The sequence below is a fragment of the Gymnoscopelus braueri genome (assembly GCF_963280865.1).
Source record: "Gymnoscopelus braueri genome assembly, chromosome: 17".
NCBI lineage: Eukaryota > Metazoa > Chordata > Actinopteri > Myctophiformes > Myctophidae > Gymnoscopelus > Gymnoscopelus braueri.
In genome coordinates, this window is record NC_137617.1 from 50,238,588 (window position 1) to 50,253,155 (window position 14,568).

The 14,568-nt window shown below is 38.6% G+C and overlaps 1 protein-coding gene across 1 annotated transcript in view; it reads right to left on the minus strand.

The window, feature by feature from the left end:
- Window positions 1–13,165, minus strand: part of LOC308105472 (GTPase IMAP family member 8-like) — a 166,552-nt gene extending 153,387 nt beyond the window's left edge. The window contains exon 1 of the mRNA XM_080456203.1: window positions 13,134–13,165. Coding sequence (XP_080312329.1) covers window positions 13,134–13,164 — 31 coding nt within the window. The 5' untranslated portion in view covers window position 13,165. The remainder of the gene's footprint in view (window positions 1–13,133) is intronic.
- Between the last annotated feature and the right edge of the window lie 1,403 nt (window positions 13,166–14,568).

The window sequence follows — 14,568 nt, forward strand, 5'->3', positions numbered from 1 at the left end:
CATCAGGAGCAGTTAGGGGTTCAGTGTGTTGCTCAAGGACACTTCAACACTAACCCAGGGGGAGCTGGGGATCAAACCAGGAACCTTCCTATTCCCAACCAGCCGCTCTACCTCCTGAGCCACTGCTGCCTCTCATACCTCTTAATAGATCTCCAACATGTGGTGAAATGTTCATAAAGTACTGATACATAGTATTACACACTGAAAACATTTCACCAACTTTTATATTGAAAACCTCAAATACATTTAGCAGCACTTTGCACTGTTTGTTTGCATAAACAATAGCATAGCCATTACCTTTATATGTAAACACATGTAAACCATATCATAAACATTAAAACAATAGCATAGACATTTACCTTTCTATGTAAACCATATCACTCGTGGGGCGAGTGATGGACAGATAACTCTATCTCTACCAAAGTCCAATTCCATGGAGAGCGCTGCATTTTATGGTCAATTGTACTTTGGAATAGTCTTCCAAGTGAGACTCGTAACACCAGAAAAAAGCCTGTTTTAAAAGGAAACTTTGACTTCATATACTGTACACTCAAAACATACAATAACATATTTTCTTACATACCAGATTGATAGTGCTACTTTTTAAATCTATTGTATCCCTGTTGGTATCTCTTTTTATGTGATACTCGAAATGTTTTTTTTTGTTGCCGTTTTTAGTATTTTTTTGTAATACACATATTTTTGTAAATGTATGTTAATGTCTTGGACCCAAGCCCCCAGAACCCAGTGGTTGCATTGAAGCGCATTGGACATGCTGGCCATTCATAGGTACTGCAGCTTAAACGGATGGGGCCACTGCACAATGTACGAGCGAAAACGATGGGCTCGACTCACGAGCTTGCGCACAAGCTTGCACACGGGGCCGCGCACTTCTGTGACGTAAAACGCGTCACCTCTGTGACGCAGAACGTGTCACAGTGGCCACAAATAGGCTACGCCCATCACACTTTCCAACCCGAAGAAGGGGTGATTTTAATACGTGAGGGGGCCGTGTTCTTTCGATAACTTTTTTCATTTATTTTTAATAGTTTTTGGAAGATGAAAAAAATTAAATACAATAACAAAATAGAATAAAAGAAAAGAAAAAAGTAATGGCCCCCTCGCGTATTAGGAGGGCAGGGTGAGTCACCAGAACCAAGGACGGGTGTTTTTGATGAATCTAACATGTTACAAATTTAGTTTTGAAGTTATAATGGGTTTGTATAGGAAGGGGGCGTGTCTGATAAAATGAATATCAAATATCTAAATAGTGAATCAAGCAACTTAAAAACTGTCTGGGGGGCTCACAAAAGCCTGAGTAGATGATAAAATGACCCAAAGTTTTTTTGAAAGTGAAATATCCCTTTAACTCTATGCTTGGACCCCAGGAAGACTAGCTGACGTTAAGGCACACATGGGCAACATACGGCCCGAGGGCTGGACCCGGCCCTTTGACCATCTCAATCCGGCCCGCCAAGTCCTCAAAGAAAACTAAATGAGGCACATTCTAAAAGGCTGCCATGTTAATGGTTTTGAGAAAAAAATATTTAACTCGACTCCAATTAGTAATTCATATTTACCATTTGAGTACTATCTGCATTCCTCCATCCGTATGTACTCAAATGTTTTATGTTTATAATGTAACAGTGAAACAGTCAACCTTGATTCCATATTTATATAACATAATGCAATGTGTTTTATCAGTGACCTATGGAGTGCTGCATATCAGACAAGATAAGATACAGTATACATTTATAGGCTCATTTAAAAGTTGATACGGCATTGACGTGGATTGTTTTATGCAAGTAATATTTTTATTGTAAGTGTTTGTAAGAGTGATACAGTACAGTACAGCTGTACAAAAACAAAACTTATTGTTTTGTAGTTGAAATGTGCCTTGTGTATGTTGTTGTGTATGTATGTTTAGATGTTTTGTTGTTGTTGATTGTATGAAGGATCCCCATTAGCTGGTGCCATAGCAACCAGCTAGTCTTCCTGGGTCCACATAAAAACAATTACAAATACAAAATGATTAAATGTCAGTACATATTGGAAACTAACAAATAAAAATTGCTGCAATTACATACAAATAACAATAAACAAAAAGAGAAAAATACTTTACAGTGTTAAATACAATCTTTGATTATTTATTTAGTTAATTTACTGTAAATGCAGGTGTTTGTATACAAAAATACAAAATAAGCTTGAATTTGTGCATGCACCAACTTTTCTATGATTTTACTCAAAACATATAAAATACTTTATTGTGTGTGTGTGTGTGTGTGTGTGTGTGTGTGTGTGTGTGTGTGTGTGTGTGTGTGTGTGTGTGTGTGTGTGTGTGTGTGTGTGTGTGTGTGTGTGTGTGTGTGTGTGTGTGTGTGTGTGTGTGTGTGTGTGCGCGCACACATGCATGCGCCATGCGTGCGCGCGCGCGTGCGTGTGTGTGTCCTGCAGACTGAATTCTACACACTGACTCATAACCCACGTGGGACGTGTTTGATCATTAACAACGAGATATTCGCTGGGAAGCAAAGCCGTAAAGGAACTCTGAAAGTTCCCCTCATTAAAAGCTGATTTGGTATCCTTACAGGTAAAGGAATAACCTTAGCCTCCTTCCAAATCTTTGGACATAGGCCCACATCCAAACAAACATCTATAAATAATAATGACAGACAGGAGATGCTATGATACCAACAAAAGTCATCCTCAGCAAAGTACTATCCATGTTATCTAGGCCTGCTAACTAACTATCAGGAAGAGAGCCTAGTAACCGCTCCACCTCACTGACTTCAACCTGTTTACTCATAATTATATTGTACCTTTTTATAATCTAAACCTGCAAAGTAAATAGTAACTAGTTTCAAGTAATTGTAGTGGAGTAAAAAAGAATATCATTCTCCTCTGAGATGTAGTGGAGTAGAAGTATGAATTATCAAAAAATGGAAATACTCAAGTTAGGTCAAAGTATCTAAAAACAACAGTATTTGGTTACTTTCCACAGCTATAGTGACATGCAGCAAATGACCCAGCCGGCCCAGGAATTGAACCAGGGACTCACTGTCAGACAGTAGAGCCTACAGTACATGGTCCTCATCCTAACTACTCAGTGATTGGTTCACCCCGTCTTTCAAAGGTTATGATTTTATAGTGTGATGGTAAAACCCATACAGACAGAAAACTAAATGAGTCAATGACACAATAAAACAATAAATGAAGTCAACAGTTCAACAGGTAAAGTACAGGAGTATAAAAAGATGATAAACCTTCAACACAATGTTAACCCTTTGTGCTGTTAGTTTTAGTTCTGATATGACTGCTAGCAGGACTGTTGTGTTGTGGTGAAGAGGGGGGGGGGGTGAATGTATATAGTGCCTTTATCCAAAGCACTTAACATTACATTACATTCACTCATTCATACAAACATTCACACACAGCCAGCAGAGGAAACCATGCAAGGCACCAACCTGCTCATCAGGAGCAATTAGGTGTTCATCGTCTTGCTCAAGGACACTTTGGCACCAACTCTGGGGGAGTGATGTCAGCAGAAGTTGTTAGTAGATGTGTCAGCTGTCAGGGACCCAGATGGTTGGTGAGAGAGACACACAGGGAGACTTATTTAAATATTACAAACAATAATTCTGAGCCCCACAAAAATGGTCAAAATAAAGGGACTGAACAGAACTCAACCTCACATTATGACTGACCTACTAAAATGACTCATTATAGGAACATACCAACATACTCTATATAATGGGTGATCAGACCACTACTCACACTAAAGGGGGGTAGACAAAGACTGACATTTAAACACACTACAAATAACTACAACATAAACCAATACAACACTAACTAAGATGATGAACTTACAATCCAACTTAAATTATTCAAAAAACTAAATCTAGCTAATAAAGCCCTGTCCCTCCCCATAGTGCAGAAGAAACATACAGTCCAAATATATAAGCACATCTATCAGCTGGTCCCTTACTTGACCAGCCAATCAACTGGTCTCTTGACCAGCCAATGAACACTGAAAACTGAATCTTAAATAACTCACAGATAAAATACCTTAACACTATATTATTTTAAACTGGTTGTGTTTGGGTTACTTATTCTCGTTTGTTTGTAATATGTATAATGTAATACTGAAAACAAATATAAACTACATTAATGAACAAAAAGGGTTTGTGTTGCCTTCATGTGTGGCTGTTGATGTGTCCATCACAAGATGTAATATTTCACCACTTTCACCTCATACAATCTAAATCTGATGGTTTTTTTTTTTTAATTCAAACCTGGGAACTCAACTCAAAACCAAACACAGGAGGCAAGAATCACAATTAATGAAAACTTCCTCTCCTGAAGACTAACACATGGATCACAAGCTCACAAAGACAAGCACAACACTGGACTACAAGAAACAACACTAAACATCACTCTAAATATTACAGAAATAAAGCACACAACAATGAACCAGCAACAAATCAACTCTTGGGCAATGTTTTAAGTCTCTGGAGTTTGTTTGCCAACTGGGCTCACTTGGCCCCCACAGGTGAGTCCTCCACTCAGGTCAATCAGCAGGGAGCTGAGAACGCAGGGCAAAAGGGGAGAACACACATGGCCATGTTACTGGACAGGGAGCAGCAGGGCCAAGTCACAACAGGGCACACAGGACAGCTAGGGGCAGAGGTTAAGATCGTGACACATCTGCTGCTGTTTTTAACCTTGTTTTAAACCATTTTAGGAACAAATGATGACCTTTTATGTTGTCAATTGTTTGAGAAAACTAAGACCAAATGCCTCTGCAGGAAGGCTATCAAATAAAACTACTAAGTATTTGGCAATCAGTGGAATAAATAAATAAATATATAAATATTTCATAAAATAATTCATTGATATTTAGAAATGACCAATCTTTGTAGAAAGTCCTGAGTCAAATGTTGATTTGTGTAGAATAAAAAGCAGCATAATCAGTTTGACCTTTTGACCCTGATGATGTCCCTGAGGCCACAGTGGCCTTGATGCCCCGCCCACACTGCCCCAGCTGATTGGACGGTTTTCTCCTCTTGTCTCTTTGTCATCAAGACAGTTTTAAACTCCCTCTTATTCCCTATTTTTCCTCTATTGTCTCTTTGTCGTGAAGACAGTTTTCAAATATTTTTTTTACACCTGTAAACCCGTGGAGTGACAATAAAGTTGATTCAGATTCTGGGTAAGTCATAATAGGCAAACATTCAGTGAAAACCTGACGCAATGTGAGCTTGTAGATCGTCTATTTCCGGCTGCTGACGTACAACCATGTATATAGGTATTTACGAGGTTAATAAATACTGATAAAGGACTATCTTGTGTTGTCTCGTTAGTATTCATGAACAAACGCAGCTCTTAATGTGATTTACTGAATATCAACTAATTATGCATTTAAAGATAAAGTTAGTTCTCACCTGATGAAGCAGAGAAACAGCAGCTCTTCCAGCGTCAACACGCACTGACAAGTGATTCCTGTTTAATGACTAACCTGCTATAAAGAATAACTCTAAATCAATGTTTAATCATTAACCTGCTGTAAGGAATAACTCTGGATCAAAGTTCACACACAATTATCAACTGTATCAAACCATCTGTCTGCCCGTGTACCCGTTCATACTGTATATGGAGTTCCTTGATGTCATCAGTATATGCCCATATATGGGCATACTGTATGGTCAGGTTTTTGTGTAAGTTTGGTTCTTGGGGAAACAGGGGTCTCGAGCTAGGTAGTGGAACCCCTGTAGTTAACAGTGGTAACATTATGAAATCCTACATTAATACAGTAACACACCAATATAGAAGTCGTACATTGATCCTACAACAGAGGTAACATTATAGAATTCTACCACTGTGTATTTATGCTGCAGGAAAACAACAAAACAAAACACATTTCACCCACTTCTCATAAACCTGTCATGTGACCATAAAGTTGATTCTGATATGGTAATAATCATAACAGAGCTCCAAGTCCACACGTTTCTACAGGATGTCATCATACAACTCATAGGTGTTGATGTTGTCTGTGTTGATGGTCGTGAATCATGCTTGTAAAACAAACAAAAAAGTTAAGAAATCATAATAAAGTAATCATATTTGACCCCCCCCCCTCAAATCATATATATATCATTGAAATAGCACTTGGGATTGTAGACATGAGTTTGACTCGGTTCCACAGATAAATATTGTGAAAATAGCTGATCTACAAGCCTAGTGGTTCGGCTAGTTTCACAATGTTTGACTCTTTCTAATGTAATATTTGACAAATCTTCCAATTTGGTATTAAAAAGGTCATCAAAGTCCTTAAATTGTAACTTTATAAATGTGCAGATACCCTGTATACACTTATACTGTATGTTGGTCTGTTTACTGTTGAGTGAGAAAACAATGTTGTTTAATCTAATCATCTGGAGACCCCCACTAACATCATTTGGGGACCCCGACCCCCAGTTTGGCAACCACTGACATAGATAAGACCTTTATGAATATAAATAAATCTTGATTTTATTCACCTGTTTGATTCCCATAGCTGCACATTCCTCCACTCACACCTGATTTTAATTAGGGAGACACAATAGGTCTACTACGTTCTTTATCAACTCTAAATGACGTCAGACGGTGCATTACTTGTTTTAAACTCAAACAGTACATTAAAATATGTATCTGAAAACATTGGAGGTGAGAAATAAACAATGCAGTAGACCTACACTAAAGAGCCCTGAGTCCCTCTCTGTCCCTCAGCTGCTCTCTGATCAGTGCAGTGTGTGTGTGTGTGTGTGTGTGTGTGTGTGTGTGTGTGTGTGTGTGTGTGTGTGTGTGAGTCCAGCGATCCCATAGCTCTGAGGGAATGGGACCGTTGGCTGACACTTATGATTGGTTGCGTCAAAACACACCCTCGTTTCTGAGCTAAACTTTTAAAAAACTTTAGTAATAAAGCCATTTCATGATGACTTTAAATCCGATTGGATAATCATATCATGATCAAGAGAATGGGTGATATTTTCTCTATTATGATGAATAATATGTACATGTGTCTATAGAAGAGCAGGGAGACCAACTTACTCTAACACAGTGGTTCTACAACTTATCAGGCTGAGACCCCCCAAAATAATCATATTTGAACTGGGGACCCCCAAACATAATCATATTTGAACTGGGGACCCCCAAACATAATCATATTTGAACTGGGGACCCCCAAACATAATCATATTTGAACTGGGCCCCCCCCCAAAATAATCATATTTGAACCAGGTCAACCTGACAAGCACTTGGAATGGTAAAGTTGAGGCATTACATTTAGTTTGACTCGGTTCCACAGATAAATATTGTGAAAATGCAGCTGATTTGGCTTCAAAGCCACAGACTCTGTGGTAGTGGGCATGCACTTTACCACTGTGACACCTGAGTGCCTTTACATCTTTAGCAAATAATTAATTGCACCATGTGACATGGAAAGGGATTGGAAAAGTATCTTTATGTACTTTTTATCAATTTTAATTAAATGTATTAATTTATTTAAAAAAGGGGGACAATTAGAGGGACAATACTTGTAAGGGCCCTACAGTATTTTTGCCAGTGCCTTACTCATTATCCCTAATTTTTTACTATTTAAAAAAAGAAAATCAAATAGTTCAACTAGTTCAACTAGCCGATCTACATCGACATGTTGTGAGCTTGTAGATTGGCTATTTGAACTATTTGAAAATGTTTTTAAAAATAGTAAAAAATGGCAAAGAAGTTTAGGGAGGATGGGTAAGGCAATGGCGAAAATATGGCCCATTGTGCACCAGATATAGATAGATATAAGAGCCAATGTACATCTGTAGTCCCTGTGGGGTCACAGTGACACATACAGAACATTAAAAACACAATCCTGACAGACAAAATGAACACATAATTATAGTCAGGGATCCAGTCACCCAAAATGGGAGAGAACCTGACATAGCATGCTATAATTTTTGCTTGTTTTTTTTCTATATATTGATTTGGTTACAGTCCACTGAATGAGAGGTCTACTCTGCTGGAAACATTGTGAAAATAATATTGTATATTTTTTGGCTTGTTGAACGGTGGCAGTCTGTCCACTTCTCTCTATGAGCTGCCAAGGGAAGTCTTGATAGCAGCCAAGTAGTCAGCCTTCTTCCCTTCTTCCCCTACGCATGGCATAACCTTGGTCAAGGGATGGATCTGGCTCCAACAGGGAGGCTGGGAAACGTGTCCACTCATGACTGAAGACCTCCAGCTTCTTGTCTTCATCCAAGTCCTGCACAAAGTACAGGTTTCTACCACTTCTCTCTCTCCCTCATAGACCTTCTTAGATTTGAGTGCCATGAAATGGAAAGTGACTTTTTTGGGCTTTAGGGAAAATGTGGTAAGTTCTATGGGGGCTATTTTCACTGTCTTTTTCTTGCTGCAGGCCCCTCGGCCTCCCGCTCACCGTCATGGTTCTTTTTTTATTTGTATTACCCCCTCCGGCCGGAAACGGGCACTCCCGCTCCGTTCTCCTCACTCGTACTGGTTTCCCACATGTTCTGTAACATAATACATTTACTACAAGGAAATGTTGGTTTATGGCTATAGAGCCAGTGTTGATTTTGACAGCATTTTGATTTAGTCTTTTGAATAACACACCATTTAGATTTAGTCCTACTTTAGTCTTCTGAAAATGTTTAGCCTTAGTCTAGTCTTAGTCGACTAAATGTCAAAAACCTTAGTCTTTTAGTCTTAGTGGACAAAATGAAACTGTATAGAGCCAGCCTTTCAGAATGTTGAAGCTGCCCAATATGTCATATTGTTCACCAGGAGTAACATTCATCCACCACAGATATGAAACACCTTGATGTGAAGAATAGTGACCAAGTCAATAATTACAATTTTAGATTATGTATTTATTGAAGGCACTTTAGCATAGCATCTGATTATACATACTGTTATAGACTGGTTCAATCATTTACAAACAAGTCCACTCTATACAATACAACCTTACAGATTACATTTCAATGTATCAGTCTAATTCCACCAATAGAACCATACAGATTACAATTCTTAAAAGAGTACAAACATGACCCTGACATATTGACGTATTTCAAAGAATATAAGAGGAAGTTAATAGTTACAATACCAACCAACATAACTGGGCTTTTCCAAGAGACCATTAATCACTTCCTGTTTGTAGAGCTGTAAAAATGTAATAATTAGCTGCTTTAACTGCACTTTATTCACTCATAATATGTCAAGTGAAGTCAAAACCATGTCTATTTACACTGTAGCACTTTTAAAAAACAAGAGGAGTGGACTCAAAAGTGTTTTTCATTTGAGTTAGGCAAAACAAAAATACTTGCTATCCATAATCTACAATCCAAAGTCCATGTAAAACACATTTAAATTCAACATTCATCATCAGAGCCATGTATTCTCATCACATCATAATGATCAATGGTCACAGCATCCCTAAGGCTGGAGACTATATTTTCTGTTCCTACAATCTTTCACCCAGGGTAAATAAAGACTTGGTAACCTATGTGATAAAGCCAGACATTTTGTGTTTTGTCCAAAACTACACATTATCTCTGAAGTCATGTGATCATGAAGTCAGATTTCTCATAGCCTATACCAAAGTGTGCGGGCCGTGCGTAGGGCAACCCGGCCTGGCAGAGACATGTGTGCAGAGGAGCACACTTTCCTAGTTCATGTTTAAACATCACATCTCAATGTGGATTGCATTTGCGTCTTTTGCGTGTCATGTGTGAGATACAGCAAGACCCACTTCAAATAACTTTCAATAGAAAATGATTGAGTTATGTTCATTCTGTACACAGGTTTTATTCACTTGGAAAACTGTCAATCCAAGGACTTGATGCACGCGCTCCTCGTTGTCTCAGATGAAGTTGAGTTTGAGTTTCTTGGTGAGTCTGGTCGTAGTTTCTGGCATTTGTATGTAGTCCTCTCCTTTATCGTCCTTAACCTGTCCATCGCCTACCTCTCGGTTCACGTCTGTCAGGACTCTAATAATGTCTTTTTTTCTGTTAGGACACAGTAGAGTAGAGCCTTAATCTTTCACTGATAATCTTATATATCGTTATTATTCTTAGGATGACGTGAAAAACACTTCTCAGTGCTTGTGAATACATTTGCAAATATGTATTCATTATTTCAGGTGACATAAAGGCTTGTAAATTCAAACACACAGTTGTTGGAAACTCCCTCTCACCTGTCTGCTGCACTTTTAAGCTGTCTGCACAGAGCCTGGATGTAGAAGGAACCTTTCGTACAGTCACGGAAGGCGACACACCCCTTTACGGTCGCCATGCCTATCAGGAAGTCTGCGTCATCTGGGACCATCACATGTCGTCTGGGTCTGGGACGGTTAAGGTCTGTGTCTGCCTGTATTTTACCCGTGCTCGGTGTCGGGGATGACAGGAACACTCCCCCCTGTTTGTCTCCCCCCTGGCACGCCTGGATGAAGAACAGCTTGGGCTTCCCTGCCAAGGTGGGGGCTTTCCTGCTTTTGAAGGGCTCCATCAGTTCTTCGAGGAACACCTTCTCACCATCCGTACCAAACACGCATTGCGTGTCCCCGTGAGACATCACACACACCACCTAATGTCAGAGGTAGAATGTGTGAAAACAGGAATGCACAGTGAAAGACTGACACCTCTTTGTAAATGTAGAACCACCTACCAAAGCATCTGCCTCCGTGAAATCTTGTCCTCCCAGTTTTTTCATCAAACAACGGATGTCATCTGCTGTCTTGTTGGTGCGTATCTTCACCTCAAAGCCCAGCATGGAGAACACCTGTTTCAGGTCCTCTGTGTGACACGATAAGGAAAGAAAGAGGGAAGGAGAGAGAGATAATGTTTTTATATATCATTAAAGCACAAATATAGATGACAAGTGTTGACTTCTATCAGTATGATATCAGATCTGATCACTAAAGCAGGGATACATACCCTCATCTATCCGATTTCCTGTTCGGTTTTCCATCGTAGAGAATATCTCGTTGCTAATGATCATACACGTCCCACGTGGGTTATGAGTCAGTGCGTATTCATTCTGCAGGACACACACACACACACACACACACACACACACACACACACACACACACACACACACACACACACACACACACACGTTTCAGTATATAACTAAATAGGGGGCTCAGCGATTATATACAGTAGTCTAGGAAAAACTACAATAAATAACCTATGAGAGAGTGATATGAAAGTACTGTTATATAATGTGAAAACAGTGCTGCTATATGTAAGAATAGCAACGACTGGTGGCCAAACTGTGGTAAACTTCTGTTTGAAATCCACAGATTCACATTGATTTCACCCTGGCAGATATCAATAAGTCTACTGTATCTTTGTCTAGATCAATATGTCTGCTACTGTAACTTCTATAATAGAAGAATAAGACATGAGAGATGCTCTTCATTCAAAGTCAAGTGCAGATAGATCTAAATGTATATTATATATTGTAATACTGTACATGTAGGTTATGTTCTTATATTCTAATACTGTACATATAGGTTATGTTCTTATATCTTAGATTTCCTGCAATATACAGTATACTGAACAGCAGTTATCATCTGATATGGCTTATCACCCTCTCTGTTCTAACCCTCTTTCACCCTATAGGGTAAATAAAGACTGTGTAGCCTATGTGATAAAGTCTAGTACAGTAGGCTATCGTCAATATTCCTTTTCCTGTATGTAGAACAATATAATACATAAACAATTTACAACCACACCATAAATTAATATTAACTATCATCTGTAAAAAAAAGATAAGCATTATGTCTGGATTATGGATCAAATGTCATGATAAAATCAACAATAAATACATTTGGAGGGAATGATCAGTAGGCTGCCCTGAACCAGATGTGTTGGAAATATACAGTAAATTGACTGTATGTGTTATTAAAAATGTTTTCTGAAAGAAGAACAGTGTGTAAAGTTATATTCTCTTTGGCTATCAAAGGTGTAGCTTTTGTCCCAAAGGACTGTCAATTCTTAATGAACAGCTCCCTATGTAGCTTGACCTAATGAATAAATGTCAATATTATTTGAGCATAATAACTTCCTTAGAAAGTTCTGAGTAGATAATGCATTTGTCCTACTGTATATCTGAGATAGATGAGTGAGACAAACCCTCAGACAGGTCATTAGGTCGAGTGTCTGTGTCACTACAAACTACAACTTCCTCTCTCCTCTCCTCTCTCTTCTTTCATTCTTCTTCTTGTCGGTTCCATTCAATATATTTAATAATCATTTTTTTTATTGTATCTTTTCTTATCTCTCTACTCTTATCTGTACCTATCTTGTGTTTTACACTCACAGCTGTTGCTGCTACAGCATCTGAATTCCCCCACAGGGATTAATAATTCATCTTTATCATTCTTCAGCAGTAAATGTTTTCTCAAACAGTGTCATGTGTCTCGTCTCATATCCCACCTTGAAGTGTCCTGGTTCTCCGACAGAGCTGTCTACTCTTAAGTTCCTCGTCACCATGTCTTCTGTTTTCTCCATCAGCTTTGTTCCTTCTGAAATGTCCCAATTGCCACCATAGACAGACAGATAGATAGATATCAGCTATTTTCACTTAAATGTTTTAAAACATTGTATCTTTGTTCCTCAACCACTAAACCACTTCAACACTATACTTAGTTGAGTGGAGTCCCCCAGGGCACTATACTAGGCCTCCTCCTGTTTTCACTCTACACTAAATATATTAGCACAAAATAGCAGATCTACAACCATACAACACGGTGCAACGCGACACATTGTGAGCTTGTAGATCAGTTATTTCCCCAGGATAGGGATGCTAGGCTTCATATAGGGCCGTGGACCACCATCTGAAGATGTTTTGTGCCAGGGACCCCCAGGAGGGAATATTTGTGTTAACAAATTCTAAATTATTCATAGAATTTGTAAAACTTTCAAGATTTTTCAAAAATAGCAGATGTACGAACTCGCAGCGTGGCTCGAAGTGACGCGCAGTGAGCTTGTAGATCTGCTACTTTTTGAATAGCCAATGCTAAAATGACACATATGTGACTAAACCAGTATCAGTTTGTTGGTTTCATGTGTTTTAATAGAACTCACCTCTGATGGAAGCTGAGGTTCCACTGGACATCCTGTCTGCTTTAGACATGCTGTCTGCAGCTGTTGTTTCACCTGGAAAACAGTCAAATAATACTATTATACATACTATAAATACTATTAATATTGCAATTATTATGCTCAAACACTATTTTTATATATATATATATATATATATATATATATATACACACACAAGCTGTGGTAGGAGATATCATACACTTACTGTTCATAATTGTAAATCATGTCCAAATAAAGAGATATTGAGTATTATAATATTTTCATACAAAAGCTACTATAGTAAGTCTCTGTACAGATCATCTGCAGGATTATTACTATTATTATTCTTTTATAGTGAGAATAGCAGATCTACAAGCTCACAATGTGTCTCATCCTGACACGTTGTGAGCTGGTAGATCGACAATTGTCAATACTTTTGTGTGAGACTCTTGCATGATGAAGTAGGACAGTCATTTATGAAAATACATTAAAGGTTTAAATATGGAGATACAGGGTTTATAATGTACTGTATATACAGTATATACATATATATACTGCAGTATATACATATATATACTGCAGTATATACATATATATACTGCAGTATATACAGTATATAGTAGAACGCAAATTATGATGGTGTGAAACATGTTTAACAGTGTGCCGAGTGCCGCGTTATGAGCTTGTAGATCTGCTATTTTGGGGGGACATGGTGGAAATTGTGTGCACATCTTTGAGTATATATTTTTTTTTGTACCTCAAATCTTTGCTTCTGGGGGATTCTACAAATGTCTTCAACAGCTTTTTGAAAAAAACGTATGTTGCCATAATATCAGTGGTTCTCTAACTTTTTCATGTCAAGGACCGCCCAAAATGAGAAGTATTTGGCCGTGGACCCCCATCTCAAAATATGTTGTCCCGGGGACCCCCATAAGTTGTAACATCAGTTAAAAATGTTCGCTTAAAAATATATGTATTCAAAGATTGAGCAAAAAATGCTCACAGCGCGGCACCGAGTGCCGCGCTGTGAGCTTGTAGATCTGCTATTTTTGAATAGCCAAAGAAATCTTAAAGAGCTGGTGCCATGTTTTTGCACTTTTTCTGTTTTTCATGTGTCTATGAGGTTGATAGAACTTCATTAAGCCCCCCGGTGGTGTTTTTATGGTGTTTTATGTCTTCTCTGACTATTTGGAGTTTCTTCCTGGAGGCTGAAACCTTGAGGGTCAAACGTGCCAATAGAAAAACAGCGCTTTAGTGACATCACAAAGCCATACCCTCCCCCTCATTATCATAACACAACAGGTGTGGGCATGAGGAGGAGGAGGGACTAGGACAGGTGGGTGGTGCTAAGGTGGTGGAGGAGGTGCTAAGGTGAGAACCAGGTATACTTAATGAACTGGAGGCGTGTCCACATAAAAACATAATTTTAACCATTTCT